The following is a 24,355-nucleotide window of genomic DNA, read 5'->3' on the forward strand; positions in this document are numbered from 1 at the left end:
TTAAAGAATATTTTTTCATCCATCCTCAGACCAAAAAATGTGGATTTTTATAGAATATTTTTTCATCCATCCTCATACCAAAAAACGTGGATTTTTAAAGAATATTTTTTCATCCATCTTCAGACCAATAAACGTGGATTTTTAAAGAATATTTTTTCATCCATGCTCAGACCAAAAAACGTTGATTTTGAAAGAATATTTTTTCATCCATCCTCAGACCAAAAAACGTGGAATTTTAAAAAAATATTTTTTCATCCATTCTCAGGCAAATAAACGTGGATTTTAAAAAATAGTTTTTCATCCATCCTCATGCAAATAAACGTGGATTTTTAAAGAATATTTTTCATCAATCCTCAGACCATAAAGCGTGGGTTTATGAATAATATTTTTACATCGATTCTCTGTCCAAAAAACGTGTGGTTTTTTAAGAATATTCCATCGATTTCAATACAAACAATTTTATGTGGTCCAAGGGTCAGAAAGTTCATTCGTTGTGGAAAAGAAAAAAGCTCAATATTGCTGTGGGGCTCTTACACTTCCACTTATACTTCCATGTCAGCCATTTCGTTTGGGAGTTGATGTCCAATCAGTCAGTCACTCATCACCTAACTGATCATAAACTAAAAAGCCCAGCCACAAACATTAACCAAAATGCCCTCCACATGCCAATTTCGGTACTAATGTCAGTTTGTACACGGAAACTGATGGCCCACATAGGTTCTCATTGGAATTTTGGGAGTCATTCCTTTCGATAGTGCAAATCAGCCATTTTATACGGGCACCGTAGAATATTTTAGAGCTTTGGGTCAAGTTTGGACTTGCCCAGGAAAAAATAATTATTTTGCTGTAATCAGGTCGGAGTCTAGCAAATGGTGCTTGCGAATCATTAACAACACGATAAATTTGTCATCTATAGAAGTGATGGACTTCTTGCTGAATTTCAATTTTCAATTTCAATTTATTTCCATTTTATAATGCCCAGTCTTTCAACCTTAGGGCTGTATACTACATTTGAGCTTAAAATAACAAATTGCATAACTTAATATTGTAGCTTAAAATTAATAAGGAAAGGCTGTTAAACTACTCCAATCAAAACAGAATACTCATCATAATAAAGGGTAAAAAAACATATAAATTTGCATCTCCTTACAGAAAACTTTTGATTTAAATGCATGAATTGAAACTACTCCAGCAAGGAGTGGGAGGGATGTTCAACTACTCCAAACAAAACATACAAGGTTTAAGAATTGATTGTATTAAAATAGTAAAATATATAAGTTATATAAAAAAATCATATTAAAAAAAAAAACTTTTGATTGAGTTGTGACTACTCCAGAACAATATTCAATATAAAAAAGGAAAACAGTTAATGGAATTTGAACTACTCCAATAAAAAATACGTTTTGATATATGAATGTATAAGTTTATCATTGCAATGCAAATATGAGCAATAAAAGGGCAATAACAATATATATAATGGGGCAAAAAAATATATATAATTGGGCAAAACTAAGAGTAATTTGAAATAAAATACTCTAGCATCTTTTCCCGAAATAAAATAGATGAAAGATTAAAAGTTTTTAAGGGCTGTGGCAATGAATTATAAACCCGAGCAACACGTACATGAAAAGATCGTTCTAGAGAAGATGATAGCATTGGGATACGAATTTGACGATTTCGCGAAGACCTCATGAAATTAAACATTTTGAGAAAGTGAAGTGGAGTCTGCTTCTTAAAACATTTATAAAAAAGGAGGTACATCCGTAGCTTTATAAAATCATGAAACTTGCAACCTAAGAAATCAACAACGAATGAAGTAACGCGCTGCCAACATCTGACTGAATAAACGTACCTTATTACTCTGTTAAAAGCTACTCTTAAAAGAATTTCTACGCCATGAAATGTTAGGATCTTCTAAAAGACGATTCAGGGTAAACGTTTTAAAGAGAAACCTTATATAAGAGTCTTAAGAGTGTTATTGAAGAACTACTGGTGTTTTAAAAAATATAAATTTAATACTTATCTCTTTATATTGAATATCGATATTATTATCATTTGAATTTACATACCTGCAACGAAAAGAGAAAGAAAACAATTATTATAATGTTACATATGTATGTTTCCTTGTAAAGGCGAAGATGATCACATTTTGGGAACTGGGTATAACAAAGGTACTGAAGATACTTGAAAAAATATTCTTTAAAAACTCCACGCCTCTGAAGGTACTTGAAAAAATATTCTTTAAAAACTCCACGCCTCTGAAGGTACTTGAAAAAATATTCTTTAAAAACTCCACGCCTCTGAAGGTACTTGAAAAAATATTCTTTAAAAACTCCACGCCTCTGAAGGTACTTGAAAAAATATTCTTTAAAAACTCCACGCCTCTGAAGGTACTTGAAAAAATATTCTTTAAAAACTCCACGCCTCTGAAGGTACTTGAAAAAATATTCTTTAAAAACTCCACGCCTCTGAAGGTACTTGAAAAAATATTCTTTAAAAACTCCACGCCTCTGAAGGTACTTGAAAAAATATTCTTTAAAAACTCCACGCCTCTGAAGGTACTTGAAAAAATATTCTTTAAAAACTCCACGCCTCTGAAGGTACTTGAAAAAATATTCTTTAAAAACTCCACGCCTCTGAAGGTACTTGAAAAAATATTCTTTAAAAACTCCACGCCTCTGAAGGTACTTGAAAAAATATTCTTTAAAAACTCCACGCCTCTGAAGGTACTTGAAAAAATATTCTTTAAAAACTCCACGCCTCTGAAGGTACTTGAAAAAATATTCTTTAAAAACTCCACGCCTCTGAAGGTACTTGAAAAAATATTCTTTAAAAACTCCACGCCTCTGAAGGTACTTGAAAAAATATTCTTTAAAAACTCCACGCCTCTGAAGGTACTTGAAAAAATATTCTTTAAAAACTCCACGCCTCTGAAGGTACTTGAAAAAATATTCTTTAAAAACTCCACGCCTCTGAAGGTACTTGAAAAAATATTCTTTAAAAACTCCACGCCTCTGAAGGTACTTGAAAAAATATTCTTTAAAAACTCCACGCCTCTGAAGGTACTTGAAAAAATATTCTTTAAAAACTCCACGCCTCTGAAGGTACTTGAAAAAATATTCTTTAAAAACTCCACGCCTCTGAAGGTACTTGAAAAAATATTCTTTAAAAACTCCACGCCTCTGAAGGTACTTGAAAAAATATTCTTTAAAAACTCCACGCCTCTGAAGGTACTTGAAAAAATATTCTTTAAAAACTCCACGCCTCTGAAGGTACTTGAAAAAATATTCTTTAAAAACTCCACGCCTCTGAAGGTACTTGAAAAACTATTCTTTAAAAACTCCACGCCTCTGAAGGTACTTGAAAAAATATTCTTTAAAAATTCCACCTTTCTGAAGGTAGTTGAAAAACTATTCTTTAAAAACTCTACGCCTCTGAAGGTACTTGAAAAAATATTTTTTAAAAACTCCACGCCTCCGAATTTACTTGAAAAACTATTCTTTAAAAACTCCACGCTTCTGAAGGTACTTGAAAAAATATTCTTTAAAAACTCCACGCCTCTGAAGTTACTTGAAAAACTATTCTTTAAAAACTCCACGCCTCTGAAGGTACTTGAAAAAATATTCTTTAAAAACTCCACCTTTCTGAAGGTAGTTGAAAAACTATTCTTTAAAAACTCCACGTCTCTGAAGGTACTTGAAAAAATATTCTTTAAAAACTCCACCTTTCTGAAGGTAGTTGAAAAACTATTCTTTAAAAATTCCACGCCTCTGAAGGTACTTGAAAAAATATTCTTTAAAAACTCCACCTTTCTGAAGGGAGTTGAAAAACTATTCTTTAGAAACTCTACGCCTCTGAAGGTACTTGAAAAAATATTTTTTAAAAACTCCACGCCTCCGAATTTACTTGAAAAACTATTCTTTAAAAACTCCACGCCTCTGAAGTTACTTGAAAAAATATTCTTTAAAAACTCCAGGCCTCTGAAGTTACTTGACAAATATTCTTTAAAAACTCCACGCCTCTGAAGGTAATTGAAAAAATTTTTTTTTAAAAACTCCACGCCTCTGAAGGTAATTGAAAAAATATTCTTTTAAAAACTCCACGCCTCTGAAGGTAATTGAAGAAATATTCTTTTAAAAACTCCACGCCTCTGAAGGTACTTGAAAAAATATTCTTTTAAAAACTCCACGCCTCTGAAGGTACTTGAAAAATATTCTTTAAAAACTCCACGCTTCTGAAGGTACTTGAAAAAATATTCTTTAAAAACTCCACGCCTCTGAAGGTACTTGAAAAAATATTCTTTAAAAACTCCACGCCTCTGAAGGTACTTGAAAAAATATTCTTTAAAAACTCCACGCCTCTGAAGGTACTTGAAAAAATATTCTTTAAAAACTCCACGCCTCTGAAGGTACTTGAAAAAATATTCTTTAAAAACTCCACGCCTCTGAAGGTACTTGAAAAAGTATTCTTTAAAAACTCCACGCCTCTGAAGTTACTTGAAAAAATATTCTTTAAAAACTCCACGCCTCTGAAGTTACTTGAAAAAATATTCTTTAAAAACTCCACGCCTCTGAAGTTACTTGAAAAAATATTCTTTAAAAACTCCACGCCTCTGAAGGTACTTGAAAAAATATTCTTTAAAAACTCCACGCCTCTGAAGGTACTTGAAAAAATATTCTTTAAAAACTCCACGCCTCTGAAGTTACTTGAAAAATATTCTTTAAAAAATCCACGCCTCTGAAGTTACTTGAAAAAATATTCTTTAAGGCCTCTGAAGGTATCAGAATACGGTTAATAATAAAATTACACCGATTGTAGTCATTCTGACAACATAGGACCTCTTGGCTAATATCTGATATATATAAAGATTTATTGAATCAATATCAGAACATTTATCATCACTTGCTAAAAGGGTCGAAAACCTCAAGTTCATTGTTATATATACAGAATTCAGATTAATACATTTAAAGATATATTCTTAAATTTCCAATCAATGGTTGTGGTTAGGTTTTATTTGTGTTGAAATGTATCATCGATTTTCATAGCAGAATTACAAGAGTATGTGTAAATGCAGTGTATTAATCATAACGCTTGTATAAAAGCTTAAATGCTTTATCATTTAAGGATTAGTTCGATCGCAGATTTTTGTATCATTGACACGCTTTGTTAATTGCGCGGTGAATTTGTATTGTGTTCGACGTGAAAAAAGATCGCTCAAATGCATATTAAGTGGATTTTCTTTTTCGCTTGCCTAATATTGCTGCTTAACTATGGCTGTGCATGGCGAAGTAAAAGTTCGACGAGGCGTTCGGGTGGTGGTAGTAGATCCAAGGCCACATATCATGTAAAGGTATGTTAAAACAAAGTCAAGTTTAATTGTGTGTTAGTATCCGGAAGATAGCCTTTAAAGATCCATATTTAGTGGTGTGTTGTTCTCGGGAAATGTATTCTTTCAAGGCCTCCATAGGAGGCTTCTATAGAATAGAAGGCCTCCGTAGAAGGCCTCTATAGAATAGAAGACATCCGTAGGAGGCTTCTATAAAGTAGAAGACCTCCGTAGGAGGCTTCTATAAGATAGAAGACCTCCGTAGGAGGCTTCTATAAAATAGAAGACCTCCGTAGGAGGCTTCTATAAAGTAGAAGACCTTCGTAGGAGGCTTCTATAAAATAGAAGACCTCCGTAGGAGGCTTCTATAAAGTAGAAGACCTTCGTAGGAGGCTTCTATAAAATAGAAGACCTCCGTAGGAGGCTTCTATAGAATAGAAGTCTTCAAAGGAGGCTTCTATAGAATAGAAGGCCTCCTTTGGAGGATCTATAGAATAGAAGGCCTCTGTAGGATACTTCTATATAATAGAAGGCCTCCGTAGGAGACTTCTATAGAATAGAAGGCCTCCGTAGGAGGCTTCTATAAAATAGAAGACCTCCGTAGGAGGCTTCTATAGTTGGAGGCTTCTATAGAATAGAAGGCCTCCGTAGGAGGCTTCTATTGAGTAGAAGACCTCCGTAGGAGGCTTCTATAAAATAGGAGACCTCCGTAGGAGGCTTCTATAAAGTAGAAGACCTTCGTAGGAGGCTTCTATAAAATAGAAGACCTCCGTAGGAGGCTTCTATAAAATAGAAGACCTCCGTAGGAGGCTTCTATAGTTGGAGGCTTCTATAGAATAGAAGTCTTCAAAGGAGGCTTCTATAGAATAGAAGGCCTCCTTTGGAGGATCTATAGAATAGAAGGCCTCTGTAGGATACTTCTATATAATAGAAGGCCTCCGTAGGAGACTTCTATAGAATAGAAGGCCTCCGTAGGAGACGTCTATAGAATAGAAGGCCTCCGTAGGAGACTTCTATAGAATAAAAGGCCTCCGTAGGAGACTTCTATAGAGTAGGAGGCCACCGTAGAAGGCTTCTGAAAATATCAGGCTTCCGTAGGAGGCTTCTATGGAATAGAAACCCTCCGTAGGAGGCTTCTATAGAATAGAAGACCTCCGTAGGAGGCTTCTATAGAATAGGAGACCTCCGTAGGAGGCTTCTATAAAGTAGAAGACCTTCGTAGGAGGCTTCTATAAAATAGAAGACCTCCGTAGGAGGCTTCTATAGAATAGAAGTCTTCAAAGGAGGCTTCTATAGAAAGAAGACCTCCGTAGAAGGCTTTTATAGAATAGAAGACCTCCGTAGGAGGCTTCTATAAAATAGAAGACCTTCGTAGGAGGTTTCTATAGAATGGAAGGCCTCCATAGGAGGCTTCTATAGAATGGAAGGCCCCCATAGGAGGCTTCTATAGAATAGAAGGCCTCAGTAGGAGGCTTCTATAGAATAGAAGGCCTCCGTAGAAGGCTTCTATAGAATAGAAGACTTCCGTAGGAGGCTTCTATAGAATAGAAGACTTCCGTAGGAGGCTTCTATAAAGTAGAAGACCTCCGTAGGAGGCTTCTATAAAATAGGAGACCTCCGTAGGAGGCTTCTATAAAGTAGAAGACCTTCGTAGGAGGCTTCTATAAAATAGAAGACCTCCGTAGGAGGCTTCTATAGTTGGAGGCTTCTATAGAATAGAAGGCCTCCGTAGGAGTCTTCTATAGAATAGAAGGCCTCCGTAGGAGGCTTTTATAGAACAGAAGGCCTCCGTAGGAGGCTTCTATAGAATAGAAGGCCTCCGATTTCAAAATTCTTGGTTTTGAGCCGTCTAAAATGATTTGTTTTCTTTCCAGCCTTCCAAAGTTACCCCTTCAAGAAGTGCTGCATATGTAAGTGAAACTAACCGATTTTTTTCTGCATAGAATTCAAAATAATTTTTATTTTGTTTTTCAGACTCCGAAACGAACTCAGATAGTGAGTCATGCATATGTAAGTAAAAGTTGCTAAACAAAAGAAAGCATTGTAAAATGTTGTAATTTTTTATTTAAATAGAAACCGCAGGTCCCCTCTGCTCCGATGCAAACTCATGTACAGAGTTCTTTATATGTAAGTATATATAGGTTGCTAGCAAACATTTTTGGGCCGTTTCACTAAGACGATTCGAATACAAATTCGTTCAAACTGCAACCAAACTTCAGTTTTTTTTTTTTAATATGTTATTCTTTTTTGTTTTCGATTAAACAATAACATTAGTTTGGTTTTAATTCGAACGAATTTGAATTCGAATCGTCTTAGAGAAACAGACCATTAGTTTGTAAAATTTTGTAATTTGTGTATTTAAATAGAGACCCAAGGCTCCCTCTGCACCTGCCCCACCACAGCCTATAGGGGTAAGATATTTGAATTTTTGAAATTAATTTTTCACTAATAATATAAAAAAATATATTTTTTTTTTTGGTAAGATGAAAAATTCGTATGGAAGCCATGCCTCGAAACCACCAGTGAAACCTCAATACGCTTCTAGGCCTGGTCAAGGTATTGCCAAACCCTTGGTTTCGGTAAGTATCCAAATAAAACGAATTATTTGTTATAATCCATAAGATTGTTATAATATTCGAAATTTTATAGAACTCCAAAGTGACTCCTGTAATGATTCCACCGATGCATCATCATATTACGGTAAGTAAATTATTGTGAATAAAAATCATTAAAGATTATTTTGTAAATATATTAAAATATTTCCTTTTCAGAGACACAACGCCTCTAGACCAAATCAGGCGATTCCATATGGAAATGCTCGCCGCAATAACACACAAACGGTAAGGCAACAAATATATTTATATAATTTTTTTATTAATGAGTGACTGACGGGTAATGGGTGATTGACTGATTGATTAAAAATGAATCATTGAATAATTCAATTTAATTATAATTATTTTACTAAAGATCAAAAATGGCAAGGTAAAATGATTCAATCCTTTAGAATAGAAAATTGTGCAAGAGGCAACTATTCGTGAGAAAGTGAAGAAAGCGGAGGTTTGTGAACATTTTCTCATTAAAAGTCCCCACAAATGTTGTCAACGAATAACGCCATCTGTACTTCAATTTAAATATTATTGATCGAAAGATCGCAGTTAGGCAAAACAATTCAATCTCTGAGGATAGTTAATTCTGTAAGATCCAACTATTGTTGAGAAAATGAAAAAACCGAGGATTTCAGAAATTCTCCAACTAAAGAAGTACGAAAACTTAAAAGCTGTCTTAACGAATAACACCATCTGTACATCAATTTAAATAACATTTATGATCTTCGGATAAATGGCTAGGCAAAAATATTGAAATTAGGATAGAAAATTTTGTAAGAGGTTACTATTACTAGTGTCAAAATGCTGAGATTTTCGGAAACTCTCCTATTAAAGGGGTTGAAAAATTCCAAAAAAATTTCCTTGAATAGTACCGCATGTACTTCAATTCGAAAAATTGATGTTCACCGATGTTGATTCAAATTCGTATGAAGTGCTAAGTGATCTCTCCCAGGTATCTCTTCCATCTTTCTAGCCACTCAATCTAGCAGGTCCCATCATCTTTGTCGGCCTACTTCCTTTTCCAAGCTGAACTATCTTCATTTGACTGCATCTTTATTCTGGAGGTACTCTCATTGCCTTTCTCTGGCGACTTCTTCTTCCTGGCATTGTACAGCTGGCACAATACAGCAGTATAACTTCCTTGCTTTGGATTTTTTTGGTCCGTGCCGAGGTGGAGGAAAACCCAAGACCATTATATATGTGCTCGGTTTGTCACATTCACCATACTCAAACTTCGATGAGATGCAAGGGAGTACGACAGGAACAATATTGCTGCGTGAAAACAGCCCACAGTGAGTTGTCGTCGTCATCTGAATACGGGACTTCCCAGCAGTCCCCCAACAACATCCGCACACGCAGCACTTAACACCATCCGTTGATGTTCTGAGAATGCATCCATCTCTCAATTTAATTGCTATGGACTCCGTGGTAAGATCGAGGAAATAGTACATGTCATGAGTCGTAAGAATATCATGGCAGGGACGGTGCCATGAAACCAAGCTCAACAACAACTGCAGCTTATAGCGTTGTGATGGTTACAACGTATTAAGGAAAGAGCTGGGTTATAGACCCATCATTAGCCCGCTTCTGGAAGCTCGTAATCGCCTGGTTTTGGGGGGGACTTTAATGTTCATCATGAGTGCAACATTCGGTCTTCGGAAACAAAGAGACGATTGACAGATCAACGTTTTGCACGGACAATGAGGACGCCCATACCAGAATTAGCATAGAGTGTCACAGTTCGCCAGACATAACGATCGTGTCACTTGGTCTGACCAATGACGTAACCTGGCAACCCATCATTTCTCATGGTTCAGAACATCTCCCCATAATTGTCTCCATCAGCAGATCGGCCGATTTCATCACCTCTGAACGCCGCATTTTCATCAATCATGGAAAAAGTAATTGACCTAGATTTCTGAGAGTTCACTAATCACCGCTTGAGAAATCTGCCCAATCCTTCTGATGTTCTGGTAGCAAAAAGGACGTTCCGAGACATCATCACTACTGCAGCCGCTAGTTATATACCTGCTGGTCGAATACCCTAAGTGACACAAAATTTCCCAGTAGAAGCTACGAAATTAGCAAATCAGCCCTATGAGCTTTTTCGTGCCAACCGCCAGTGGCCCCAGAGTCAGGGAGCTGGCACTGGAAGTTAACAGGTTGGTCGGCGAATATTTGCGGAAACTCTGCAGAGTTGCAACATGTAACGACAAGTTCCCTCCGGTTGCTTGGATAGCTAGTGGAAATACCGAGAGAGGTTGTTTTTAATCAACACTTTGATTTATTAACGGAATTTTTTTAAGGAGTACACAGTTATAAGTTATTAGGTATATACAAAAGGCCGCGTTCCAGTCTCTTGTTCGGGGTGACCTGAATAAGTTCACCTATCAGCTCGTCGTTGGCAGTCCGGTCTCGATGGAAGACCCGGGTAGATTCCGTATATGGGCTGCGGGGGAGACCTCGATAAGTTCTCCGTCTATGTTGACCTGTTGGGCAACCTGGATAAGTTCGCCCCACCGTCCTGGTCCTCCGTGGAGATCTAGAAAAATTCCCATGAATGGATGGGCAAAGAGGGAGACCTGGATAAGTTCTCCGATTGGCGAGAGTGTGATTGGCAGATTGGCTAACTGGACAGGGATACGCGAAGGAGATGACCCAAGAGTTGCGAACACTTTAAGGAATCTGGGTAACGGTACGCGAAGGAGTTCCAAGAGTTATGGACACTTCGAGGAATCTGGGTAATAGTACGCGAGAAAGTTCCAAAGTTTCGAACACTTTAAGGAATCTGGGTAATAGTAAGCGAGGGGGTTCCAAGAGTTGCGAACACTTCAAGTAATGTGGGTAACGGTACGCGAAGGAGTTCCAAGAGTTGAGGACACTTCGAGGAATCTAGGTAGTAGTACGCAAGGGAGTTGCAAGAGTAGCGAAAACTTCAAGGAATCTAGGTAAGAGTACGCGAAGGAGTTCCAAGAGTTGCGGACACTTCAAGGAATCTGGGTAGGAGTGCCCGAGGGAGTTCCAAGAGTTGCGAACACTTCAAGGAATCTACACAATGGTACGCGAGGGAGTTCCAAAAGTTGTGGACACTTCGAGGAATCTGGCTAACGGTAAGCGAAGGAGTTCCAAAAGTTGTGGACACTTCGAAGAATCTGGGTAATAGTACGCGAGAAAGTTCCAAAGTTGCGAACACTTCAAGAAATCTGGGTAAGGGTACGCGAAGAAGTTCCAAGAGTTGCGGACACTTCAAGGAATCTGGCAGAAGTGCGCGAGGGAGTTCCAAGAGTTGCGAACACTTCAAGGAATCTGGGTAACGGTACGCGAAGGAGTTCCAAGAGTTGCGGACACTTCAAGGAATCTGGGCTCCTGCCCGAGGGAGTTCCAAGAATCGCGAAAACTTCAAGGAATCAAGAGTTGCGGACACTTCAAGGAATCTCGGCAGGAGTGCGCAAGGGAGAACCAAGAGTTGCGATCACTTCAAGGAATCTGGGCAATAGGACGCGATGGAGTTCCAAGAGTTACAAACACTTCAAACAAATATAATTCAGACATTTGTTGGAAGGGATAACCGTAATGATAGGTGTCACCTATTACCAGACCGATCGTGGCCTTGATTCGATCAGTCATTGAACTTAACTGTTAACACTTGAACTACTTTAGTAAACAAATATGAGGGGTGGTTAAATCAGTTTGGGAATAAACATAACATAGACAAAGGGTGTAGACGTAAACGAGCGCAGCGACTTTCGTCGTTACAAACATTGGAGCCGGAATAAGTGAATTATGGCCAACGATTGAGTCACTCTCGAACCCTTGAAAGAAGGAAAATAGAACCTCAGTCACGTTTGGTGACGTTACGTTGACTGATCCGAAGAGGTGTTCCTAAAACAACAGAATGAGCCGGGAGTCGAGTATTATTCCATCAATGTTCTCATCCTGTTGCTAGCCACCCACATCGTTCCCAAAGTCTGGAAAATGAGCAGGGTGGTCCCGTTGCTGAAGCCAGGCAAGGATGCCAGGTGCCAAAGGTGTATCGTACAGATCGATTTTGCTGTTGTCACCCGCAGCAAAGATCCTTGAAGCTTTAATCCACCCCAGCGTCAGAAGTAGCTATCCCGTTGTCGATCATCCGCATGGGTTCCGTAAGCAGCACAGCATGACAACAGGGCTACACGCCTTGTGATAGAACTATAATGGTGGCGCTTGATTTTTCAAAAACCTTTGATACTGACAAGCACTCCACGGACATCGACATCGGTCAAGTTTGAAATGTTGGATAATCAATTAGATGTGTGGACCCCAGTCGTATGTGGAATTATGGAACAAGAATCCAAGGCCCGTAGATTAAAGCAGGAAATTCCCCAATGTGGTAGCTGAATTTCAACGTTCCAATATGTCTCTTCATGACACTTCTCAGATGAGACCCGGAAGTCTCTCTACTTCATCTTCAATTCTTGCTGACGTCTCATTCCTACGCAAGATGGTCAATAACATTTTCCTTAAGGACAATATCCACACTTGAGTAGCAGTTCGTAAAACCCCACGACTTCTTCGTCCCTATTCTTAGCTTTCCAGTAGTTTTTTGTTTCGGCCACCGATCCGGTTCGAAGGTCCAAAAGGGAATAGTAAGTAATGTTGAACGTTTGAATGTTGATGTGATACTTCTTTTTTTATTTTCAATTATTTTAACTTAAATGCTATCTTACAAATTATTTCTTAACCTAGACGCAATCTAAGAACTCTTGTCTTTTATTTAGGCAGGCAAACCGAAATTAAAGGGAATATCGGCAATTTTTTCCCTTTCCGTTTTGACCCACGACGACTCTTGAACGAAATGTCTGTCACTTTTCCTTGCGTTCTGGTCCACGACGGCTCATTATTTCGCAGGAAAATTTAGTTCAGTCCTACAATGGCTCTTGAGCTCTACGAGATTATTTAACTTCGCGTTTTCCGTGATCCACCACGGTACACTGCAATTTGCTTTACACCAGTTTTCACTCACCACCGGGCTTCGAACAGCACACTCTCTTTCTAGTTATTTGATTTGTCCTTTGGTCTGGTATCCAGATCGACTCCTCTTTACCGACTGATTCCCAGCCTGGCTTGTCCCTGTCCATTGAAAACTTCGATAGCTGATTTCAGGCTACTTCGTTTAATAGCCTTCCCCACATCGCTTCTGTGCTGCTGTGCTGACCACGTGGCTTTTCGGTTAAAGGGAACTTGTTTAGAAAATTTATGTCAAGTGTACGAGGAATTTATTTGTGCCGTCAAAATTTGTAACTACATTTGATTTAAACTTACATTTTCTTTAAACACAACTGTACCAGACTAAGGGCAAAAATGAGACATGATTTTTTGTAGTCTTAAGTCTTTTCCAGGTTTTAGATGATAATCTCAGGAGCTATGAAGTTCTCCCCGAAAAAGTCGTATGTTACAATTGGGGACAGCTAGGATAAACAGCTGCGAGAAAGTTTAAAACGATCAGAGACATGTTCATTGGTTTCTTTGAGTGAATCATCCAACAAAACAGTTTTTTTTTTTTTTGAAAAGTGGAACTTGCTCTTTCATGAAAGTTTCACCTGTAGCAAAAGTTCGTTGGCCTGATCTTTCTAAATTAAACACAAGAACGACTTCCATTGATCTAATTCAGGCGCTTCTTTCAGTGAATTATTCAAATGGAACTTGCTCTTTAATTATAGTTTCACATCCAGCTAAATTTCACTAGGTTGATATCTCTTAATAAACTAAAGGAACGACTTGCAATGAGCTTGTTCAGACGCTTCTTTCAGTGAATTATTCAAATGGAACTTTCCCTTTCGTGATATTATGACCTGGAGCTAAAGTTCATTAGTTTGATCTCTCTTAATGAACTAAAGGAACGACTTGCAATGAACCAGTTCAGTCGTTTCTTTCATTGAATCCCTCAATGGAACTTGTTCTTTGATGAACGTCTCATTCTCAACAAAACAGTTCATTGGTCTGCTCTCTTTATGAACCGAAGGAACGGCTTGCAACGAACTGGTGCAGTTGTTTCTTTCAGCGAGTCATTTCATGGAACTGGTTCTTTCAGGAATTTTTCCTCTCCTTTGACAGTAATTTCTTTCACTTTTTCATGAGATTTCACCTCCTCAAAAGTTCGTTGGCCTGTTCCTTCTAAATGCAACACAATAATGACTTGCAATGAACTAGTTCAGACGCTTCTTTCAGAGAAATATTCAAATGGAACTTGCTCTTTCATGATAGTTTCACCTCCAGCTACACTTCGTTAGTTTGATCTCTCTTAATAAACTAAAGGAACGACTTGCAATGAACTAGTTCATTCCTTTCTTTCATTGAATCCCTCTTTGGAACTTGTTCTTTGATAAACGTTTCATTGTCAACAAAAGTTCATTGGTCTGCTCTCTTTATGAACTGAAGGAATGGCTTGCAACGAACTGGTGCAGTTGTTTCTTTCAGCGGGTCATTGCATGGAACTGGTTCTTTCAGGTATTTTCCCTCTCCTTTGACAGTAATTTCTTTTAGTTTTTCATGAAAGTTTCACCTCCAGCAAAAGTTCGTTGGCCTGCTCTTTCTAAATGAAAGACAAGAACGACTTCAATGAACTAGTTCATACGCTTCTTTCAGCGAATTATTCAAATGGAACTTGCTCTTTTATGATAGTTTCACCTCCAGCTAAAGTTCATTAGTTTGATCTATCTTAATGAACTAAAGGAACGACTTGCAATCATCTAGTTCAGCCGTTTCTTTCATTGAATCCCTCAATGGAACTTGTTCTTTGATGAATGTTTCATTCTCAACAAAAGTTCATTGGTCTGCTCTCTTTATGAACCGAAGGAATGGCTTGCAACGAATGATGATGATGAATGATGCAGTTGTTTCTTTCAGCGAGTCATTGCATGGAACTGGTTCTTTCAGGTATTTTCCCTCTCCTTTGACAGTAATTTCTTTTAGTTTTTCATGAAAGTTTCACCTCCAGCAAAAGTTCGTTGGCCTGCTCTTTCTAAATGAAAGACAAGAACGACTTGCAATGAACTAGTTCATACGCTTCTTTCAGCGAATTATTCAAATGGAACTTGCTCTTTTATGATAGTTTCACCTCCAGCTAAAGTTCATTAGTTTGATCTCTCTTAATGAACTAAAGGAACGACTTGCAATCATCTAGTTCAGCCGTTTCTTTCATTGAATCCCTCAATGGAACTTGTTCTTTGATGAATGTTTCATTCTCAACAAAAGTTCATTGGCCTGCTCTCTTTATGAACCGAAGGAACGGCTTCCAACGAACTGGTGCAGTTGTTTCTTTCAGCGAATCATTTCATGGAACTGGTAGTTTTCCTCTCATGTGGCAGTCGTTTCTTTCTCTTTTTCATGAAAGTTTCACCTCCAGCAAAAGTTCCTTGGCCTGCTCTTTCTTAATGAAACACAAGAACGACTTGCAATGAACTAGTTCAGACGCTTCTTTCAGTGAATTATTCAAATGGAACTTGCTCTTTCATGATAGTTTCACCTCCAGCTAAAGTCTATTAGTTTGATCTCTCTTAATGAACTAAAGGAACGACTTGCAATCATCTAGTTCAGTCATTTCATTCATTGAATCCCTCAATGGAACTTGTTCTTTGATAAACGTTTCATTCTCAACAAAAAAGTTCATTGGTCTGCTCTCTTTATGAACCGAAGGAACGGCTTGCAACGAACTGGTGCAGTTGTTTCTTTCAGCGAATCATTTCATGGAACTGGTTCTTTCAGGAATTTTTCCTCTCCTTTGACAGTAATTTCTTTCACTTTTTCATGAGATTTCACCTCCAGCAAAAGTCCGTTGGCCTGTTCCTTCTAAATGCAACACAATAATGACTTGCAATGAACTAGTTCAGACGCTTCTTTTAGTAAATTATTCAAATGGAACGTGCTCTTTTATGATAGTTTCACCTCCAGCTAAAGTTCATTAGTTTGATCTCTCTTAATGAAATAAAGGAATGACTTGCAATGAACTAGTTCAGTCGTTCCTTTCATTGAATCCCTCAATGGAACATGTTTTTTGATGAATGTTTCATTCTCAGCAAAAGTTCATTGGTCTGCTCTCTTTATGAACCGAAGGAATGGCTTGCAACGAATGATGATGATGAATGATGCAGTTGTTTCTTTCAGCGTGTCATTGCATGGAACTGGTTCTTTCAGGTATTTTCCCTCTCCTTTGACAGTAATTTCTTTTAGTTTTTCATGAAAGTTTCACCTCCAGCTAACGTTCATTGGTCTGCTCTTTCTAAATGAAACACAAGAACGACTTGTAATGAACTAGTACAGACGCGTCTTTCAGTGAATTATTCAAATGGAACTTGCTCTTTCATGATAGTTTCACATCCAGCTGAAGTTCATTAGTTTGATGTCTCTCTTAATGAACTAAAGGGAAGACTTGCAATGAACTAATTTATTCGTTTCTTTCATTGAATCCCTCAATGGAACTTGTTCTTTGATGAACGTTTCATTCTCAACAAAAGTTCATTGGTCTGCTCTCTTTATGAACCGAAGGATTGGCTAGAAACAACTGGTGCAGCTGTTTCTTTCAGCGAGTCATTCCGTGGAACTGGTTCTTTTAGGTATTTTTCCTCTCCTTTGGCAGTAATTTCTTTCACTTTTTCATGAAAGTTTCACTTCCAGCAAAACTTCGTTGGACTGCTCTTTCTAAATGAAACACAAGAACGACTTGCAATGAACTAGTTCAGACGCTTCTTTCAGTGAATTATTCCAATGGAACTTGCTCCTTCATGATAGTTTCACATCCAGAAAAGGTTCGTTGGCCTGCTCTTTCTAAATGAAAGACAAGAAAGACCTGCAATTAACTAGTTCAGACGCTTCTTTCAGTGAATTATTCAAATGGAACTTGCTCTTTCATGATAGTTTCACCTCCAGCTAAAGTTTATTAATTTGATCTCTCTTAATGAACTAAAGGAACGACTTGCAATCATCTAGTTCAGTCATTTCATTCATTGAATCCCTCAATGGAACTTGTTCTTTGATGAACGTTTCATTCTCAACAAAAGTTCATTGGTCTGCTCCATTTATGAACCGAAGGAACGGCTTGCAACGAACAGTTGTTTCTTTCCGCGAATCATTTCATGGAACTGCTTCTTTCAGAAAATTTTCCTCTCATTTGGCAGTCGTTTCTTTCTCTTTTTGATGAAAGTTTCACCTCCAGCAAAAGTTCGTTGGCCTGCTCTTTTCTAAATGAAACACAAGAACAACTTGCAATGAACTAGTTCAGACGCTTCTTTCAGTGAATTATTCAAATGGAACTTGCTCTTTCATGATAGTTTCACCTCCAGCTAAAGTTCTTTAGTTTGATCTCTCTTAATGAACTAAAGGAACGACTTGCAATGAACTAGTTAAAACGCTTCTTTCAGTGAATTATTCAAATGGAACTTGCTCTTTCTGATAGTATCACCTCCAGCTAAAGTTTATTAATTTGATCTCTCTTAATGAACTAAAGGAACGACTTGCAATCATCTAGTTCAGTCATTTCATTCATTGAATCCCTCAATGGAACTTGTTCTTTGATGAACGTTTCATTCTCAACAAAAGTTCATTGGTCTGCTCCATTTATGAACCGAAGGAACGGCTTGCAACGAACTGGTGCAGTTGTTTCTTTCCGCGAATCATTTCATGGAACTGCTTCTTTCAGAAAATTTTCCTCTCATTTGGCAGTCGTTTCTTTCTCTTTTTTATGAAAGTTTCACCTCCAGCAAAAGTTCGTTGGCCTGCTCTTTCTAAATGAAACACAAGAACAACTTGCAATGAACTAGTTCAGACGCTTCTTTCAGTGAATTATTCAAATGGAACTTGCTCTTTCATGATAGATTCACCTCCAGCTAAAGTTCTTTAGTTTGATCTCTCTTAATGAACTAAAGGAACGACTTGCAATGAACTAGTTAAAACGCTTCTTTCAGTGAATTATTCAAATGGAACTTGCTCTTTCATGATAGTTTCACCTCCAGCTAAAGTTCATTAGTTTGATCTCTCTTAATGAACTAAAGGAACGACTTGCAATGATCTAGTTCAGTCGTTTCTTTCATTGACTCGCTCAATGGAACTGGTTTTTTGATGAACGTTTCATTCTCAACAAAAGTTCATTGATCTGCTCTTTTTATGAATCGAAGGAACGGCTTGCAACGAACTGGTGCAGCTGTTTCTTTCAGCGAGTCATTTCATGGAACTGGTTCTTTCAGGTATTTTTCCTCTCCTTTGGCAGTAGTTTCTTTCTCCTTTTCATGAAAGTTTCACCTCCAGCAAAACTTCATTGGCCTGCTCTTTCTAAATGAAACACAAGAACGACTTGCAATGAACTAGTTCAGACGCTTCTTTCAGAGAAATATTCAAATGGAACTTGCTCTTTCTGATAGTATCACCTGCAACTAAAGTTCGTTAGTTTGATCTCTCTTAATGAACTAAAGGAACGACTTGCAATGAACTAGTTCAGTCGTTTCTTTCATTGAATCCCTCAATGGAACTTGTTCTTTGTTCTGAACGTTTCATTCTCGACAAAAGTTCGCTGGTTTGCTTTCTTTATGAACCGAAGGAACGGCTTGCAACGAACTGGTGCAGTTGTTTTTTTCAGCGAGCCATTTCATGGAACTGGCTCTTTCAGGAATTTGTCCTCTCCTTTGACAGTAATTTCTTTCACTTTTTCATGAAAGTTTAACCTGCAGCAAAAGTTCGTTGGCCTGCTCTTTCTAAATGAAACACAAGAACGACTTGCAATGAACTAGTTCAGACGCTTCTTTCAGTGAATTATTCAAATGGAACTTGCTCTTTCATGATAGTTTCACCTCCAGCTAAAGTTCATTAGTTTGATCTCTCTTAATGAACTAAAGGAACGACTTGCAATGATCTAGTTCAGTCGTTTCTTTCATTGACTCGCTCAATGGAACTGGTTTTTTGATGAACGTTTCATTCTCAACAAAAGTTCATTGATCTGCTCTTTTTATGAATCGAAGGAACGGCTTGCAACGAACTGGTGCAGCTGTTTCTTTCAGCGAGTCATTTCATGGAACTGGTTCTTTCAGGTATTTTTCCTCTCGTTTGACAGTAATTTCTTTTAGTTTTTCATGAAAGTTTCACCTCCAGCAAAAGTTTGTTGGCCTGCTCTTTCTAAATGAAAGACAAGAACGACTTGCAATGAACTAGTTCAAACGCTTCTTTCAGTGAATTATTCAAATTGAACTTGCTCTTTTATGAGTTTCACCTCCAGCTAAAGTTCATTAGTTTGATCTCTCTTAATGAACTAAAGGAACGACTTGCAATCATCTAGTTCAGTCGTTTCTTTCATTGAATCCCTCAATGGAACTTGTTCTTTGATGAATGTTTCATTCTCAACAAAAGTTCATTGGTCTGCTCTCTTTATGAACCGAAGGAACGCCTTGCAACGAACTGGTGCAGTTATTTCTTTCAGCGAATCATTTCATGGAACTGATTCTTTCAGGAATTTTTCCTCTCTTTAACAGTCGTTTCTTTGTCTTCAGTCATTTCTTTCTGTGAATCATTCAATGGAACTAAAGAAACGATTTGTTTCTTTCCGTGAATCACTTCATGGAAATTGTTCTTTAAACAAAGGTTCTTCTTCTTCAAAAATGCATTGGTCTGCCATCTTAATGAACTAAAGGAACGACTTGTAATGAACTGGTTTAGTCGTTTTTTTCCATGAATCAATCCATGGAACTTGTTCTTTCAAGAATCTTCCCTCTCTTTTAAATGTTCATTGGCCGGCTCTCTTAATGAGCTAAAGGAAATTGTTTTTTCATGAAAATTTCTCATATAAAAGATTATTTTCTTTTTTGTTTGGCAAATTTTGCAGATATTTGTTGGAAATCACAATTCCACAATGTGCGGTGCTAATGTTCCGATTCAAAATACCACTTTAAAAAATCGGAAACGATCAAAGAGATTTACATCCTGGATAAATATTGTTAAGGTAAATAGAAAAAAGTGTTCCGTTGTAAAAGCAGCCGCGAGGATAAGCTGCTGGTGAAAAAATGTTAAACTATCCGAGACATGCCTCTCAACATAAAACGAGACATTTTGGAAAATTGGAAAAGGGAAAGTCAGGGATAATTGTTGTAAGAGAGGAGCAAATTTTGCTATCTGGTTCCGCAGTTTCTAGTATTCGCACTAAAGGCCAGGGTATGGAAGCGTGTCTTAAGCAAGCGTACATATTAAAGGCAAAGGTAACATAGTTTGAATTATGTTCGAGCGTTTTTTATTCCTTTACCAGAAATGGCTTAAGCTAGAATTGCCATGCTGGTTACTTATCGAGGCCTATAGGGAATGGTTGGACCACCGATAAATATTAGAATAATTCTAAAGTTGTGGATATGTAGCGGTAGGGGATTCTGATTACTGGAATTACTATTATGGGCTTAGAATGACCGGACAATTTATTTTATTTAATAGGATAATGAAAATGATACTTGAACTATCTTATTGCCTTACAAAGGCCACGGTACATATGCATCAGTCGTTTCGGGTAAGAGAATAAAGAATGGACGGGCAAACTTCGAACTAGGTTGCCCTTTGCCTTTAAGTATTTTACCAGAAGTAACTTAAAGACGAATTCCATGCTGCTTATGTACCGAGGCTTTATGAAAATTTAAATTTAATTTAAAATCCATTCAACTTTTTATTTTTTCCCCCTTTTTGCAGAACTTTAGCAAATCTCACAGTCCTCCGAATCATGTACGTCTTAATAATACCAAGACCTGGGCCCAACCGGTAATGCAATATTTTTATATAAACAAACTAATAAAACCTACTTACATATTATATTTGTTATATTTCAGACTTTTAATAAAACGGCAATTAACCGAAATTATCAAAAGTTCAATTCCAGTGCTAAAGCTGCCCCGGTGAGTATTATATTTGAAATTTTATATTATATATAAAATGTAATGTATATTTATTTGTTCATATTTTTCAGAATTATAACCGAAATGTGACATACAATGGAGCCAGAGCGAATGGTGCTGCTGCCAGTTATTACCCAGCCCAAGGTGGACAAACTGCAATTACAAAAAAGGTATTACTTTATAGTGCAGAGTAGAGATATATAATTCGGCTTTTAAAGTAAAAATTTAAAGACGAAAGCCTCGGAAAAAGGCGTGGAATTATTAAGAATTTTTTCAAGCCTCTGAGAGAGGCGTGGAATTTTTAAGAATATTTTTTTCAAGTCTATGGAAAGAGAAGAATTCTTAAAAATATTTTTTCAAGCCTCTGAAAGAGGCGTGGAATTTTTAAGAATATTTTTTTCAAGCCTCTGAAAGAGGCGTGCAATTTTTAAGAATATTTTTTCGAGCCTCTGAAGGAGGCGTGGAATTTTTAAGAATATTTTTTCAAGCCTCTGAAAGAGGCGTAGACATTTTAAGCATATTTGTTCAAGCCTCTGAAAGAGGCGAGGAATCTTTAAGAATATTTTTTCAAGCCTCTGAAAGAGGCGTGGAATTTTTAGAATATTTTTTCAAGCCTCTGAAAGAGGCGAGGAATTTTTAAGAATATTTTTTCAAGCCTCTGAAAGTGGCGAGGAATTTTTAAGAATATTTTTTCAAGCCTCTGAAAGAGACGTGGAATTTTAAGAATATTTTTTCAAGCCTCTGAAAGAGGCGTGGAATTTTTAAGAATATTTTTTCAAGCCTCGGAAAAAGGCGTGGAATTTTTAAGAATATTTTTTAAAGCCTCTGAAAGAGATGTGGAATTTTTAAGAATATTTTTTCAAGCCTCTGAAAGAGCCGTGGAATTTTTAAGAATATTTGTATTCTTAAGCCTCTGAAATAAAGCGGAATTTTTAAGAATATTTTTTTGGTCTCAAAAAGAAGCGTGGAATTTTTAAAACTATATTTTTTGGCCTCCCAAGGAGGCGTGGATTTTTTAAACTATATTTATATTCCCGAAGAAGCGTGGAATTTGTAAGCAATTGAAATAGGCGTGGAATTTTTAAGAATATTTTTTAAAGCCTCTGAAAGGGACGTGGAATTTTTAAGAATATTTTTTCAAGCCTCTGAAAGAGCCGTGGAATTTTTAAGAATATTTTTTCAAGCCCCTGAAAGAGCCGTGGATTTTTTAGGAATATTTTTTGAGTTTCTGAATGAAGCGTGGAATTTTTAGGAATATTTTCTCAAGCCTTTGAAAAGCCGTGGAATTTTTAAGAATATTTTTTCAAGCCTCTGAAAGAGCCGTGGAATTTTTAAGAATATTTTTTGAGTTTCTGAATGAGGCGTGGAATTTTTAAGAATATTTTCTCAAGCCTCTGAAAAAGGCGTGGAATTTTCAAAAATATATTTTTTTGGCTTCCCGAAGAAGTGTGGAATTTTTTAGCTATTGAAATAGGCGTGGAATTTTTAAGAATATTTTTTAAAGCCTCTGAAAGAGACGTGGAATTTTTAAGAATATTTTTCAAGCCTCTGAAAGAGCCGTGTAATTTTTAAGAATATTTTTTCAAGCCTCTGAAAGAGCCGTGGAATTTTTAAGAATATTTTTTAAGTTTCTGAATGAGGCGTGGAATTATTAAGAATATTTTCTCAAGCCTCTGAAAGAACCGTAGAATTATTAAGAATATTTTCTCAAGCCTCTGAAAGAGCCGTGGAATTTTTAAGAATATTTTCTCAAGCCTCCGAAAGAGACGTGGAATTTTTAAGAATATTTTCTCAAGCCTCTGAAAAAGGCGTGGAATTTTTAAGAATATTTCTTTGTTTTTGCCAATTTTGCAGGTTCATATTGGAACTCATAATTCTGCACCACCAGCCCCGAATGGTCCCATTACGATACATGTTAATGTACCTGGTGGAGGTAATGTTGCGACTCAACAGCCAAAGGAAAAATCATCTTCATGGAATATCTTTAAAAAAGTTATTAAGGATGTAAATATACACGCCACCCATTAACATTTTCATTCAATTTAATCTATTTTTTTCTTATCGTCTTTCAGAAATTCGCATCAAAAAAATCCAAAGACAAACCCGTAACTCGCAAAACAATCTCACACAGTTCTGCTAAAAATCCCAACAATTATTATGCTGATACATTTGCCGATTATACCTGGGAAAATAATAATGAGAATATTAGAATCGAGCCGAACAAGAAATCAGTATTGAAATCCATATCAACTACTACTCTCGTTTGTATTATCGCTGGTGTGGTTGTATTGGTGGCAATTGCATTTGCAACTTTTGTTTTTTGTCGAAATCGCCGATCGGAGAACTTACAATAAATTTCATGTTTAAAATGCCAGATTGTTAATTATGTATATCACAAAGTTTTTAAAATATAGAAATATATATTGTTTTATATCTGAAAATTGAAATAAAGTTATATCAAGCTGTATAGAGAGTGACTTAGAGCCTTGATAAAGTCCAAGACTTATATTACTACATATTTTTTTTACGAGAAGTTCAACTGAAAAAAGGTGTGGAATTTTTAAGAATATTTTTCAGCCTCTGAAGGAGGCCTCTGAAAAGGGTGTGGAATTTTTAAGAATATTTTTTAAAGCCTCTGAAAGAGGAGTGGAATTTTTGAAAATATTTTGTAAACTCTCTGAAGAAGGCGTGGAATTTTTAAGAATATTTTTTCAAGCTTCTGAAAGAGGTGTGGAATTTTTAAGAACATTCTTTCAAGCCTCTGAAGAGCGTGGAATTTTTAAGAATATTTTCTCAAGTCTCTGAAAGAGGCGTGGAATTTTTGAGAATATTTTCTCAAGCCTCTGAAAGAGGCGTGGAATTTTTAAGAATATTTTCTCAAGCCTCTGAAAGAGGCGTGGAATTTTTAAGAATATTTTCTCAAGCCTCTGAAAGAGGCGTGGAATTTTTAAGAATATTTTCTCAAGCCTCTGAAAGAGGCGTGGAATTTTTAAGAATATTTCTTCAAGCCTCTGAAAGAGGCGTGGAATTTTTAAGAATATTTTCTCAAGCCTCTGAAAGAGGCGTGGCATTTTTAAGAATATTTTCTCAAGCCTCTGAAAGAGGCGTGGAATTTTTAAGAATATTTTCTCAAGCCTCTGAAAGAGGCGTGGAATTTTTAAGAATATTTTCTCAAGCCTCTGAAAGAGGCGTGGAATTTTTAAGAATATTTTCTCAAGCCTCTGAAAGAGGCGTGGAATTTTTAAGAATATTTTCTCAAGCCTCTGAAAGAGGCGTGGAATTTTTAAGAATATTTTCTCAAGCCTCTGAAAGAGGCGTGGAATTTTTAAGAATATTTTCTCAAGCCTCTGAAAGAGGCGTGGAATTTTTAGGAATATTTTCTCAAGCCTCTGAAAGAGGCGTGGAATTTTTAAGAATATTTTCTCAAGCCTCTGAAAGAGACGTGGAATTTTTAAGAATATTTTCTCAAGCCTCTGAAAGAGGCGTGGAATTTTTAAGAATATTTTCTCAAGCCTCTGAAAGAGGCGTGGAAT

The 24,355-nt window shown here is 36.9% G+C and overlaps 1 protein-coding gene across 1 annotated transcript; it reads left to right on the plus strand.

The window, feature by feature from the left end:
* The first annotated feature begins 5,121 nt into the window (after positions 1–5,121).
* Positions 5,122–23,328, plus strand: LOC141393841 (uncharacterized). The gene is made up of 13 exons (XM_073967401.1): positions 5,122–5,350; positions 7,201–7,236; positions 7,301–7,336; positions 7,400–7,453; positions 7,693–7,737; positions 7,810–7,905; positions 7,976–8,026; positions 8,098–8,166; positions 20,620–20,688; positions 20,757–20,822; positions 20,894–20,992; positions 22,677–22,826; positions 22,895–23,328. Exons 1-13 carry the CDS (start codon positions 5,219–5,221, stop codon positions 23,174–23,176), a joined length of 1,185 nt encoding a protein of 394 aa, XP_073823502.1. The 5' UTR covers positions 5,122–5,218; the 3' UTR covers positions 23,177–23,328.
* The last annotated feature ends 1,027 nt before the right edge of the window (positions 23,329–24,355 follow it).

The sequence above is a fragment of the Musca autumnalis genome, unplaced genomic scaffold (genome assembly GCF_047663935.1).
Source record: "Musca autumnalis isolate F117 unplaced genomic scaffold, ASM4766393v1 scaffold_2, whole genome shotgun sequence".
NCBI classification, from domain to species: domain Eukaryota; kingdom Metazoa; phylum Arthropoda; class Insecta; order Diptera; family Muscidae; genus Musca; species Musca autumnalis.

Bases quoted from the DNA above. Each gene is read 5' to 3' on its own strand.
- LOC141393841 (XM_073967401.1), top strand. From the start codon at position 5,219: ATGCATATTAAGTGGATTTTCTTTTTCGCTTGCCTAATATTGCTGCTT. The intron at 7,906-7,975 runs GTAAGTATCCAA...GAAATTTTATAG, and splicing joins TTGCCAAACCCTTGGTTTCG to AACTCCAAAGTGACTCCTGT. The intron at 20,689-20,756 runs GTAATGCAATAT...GTTATATTTCAG, and splicing joins CCAAGACCTGGGCCCAACCG to ACTTTTAATAAAACGGCAAT.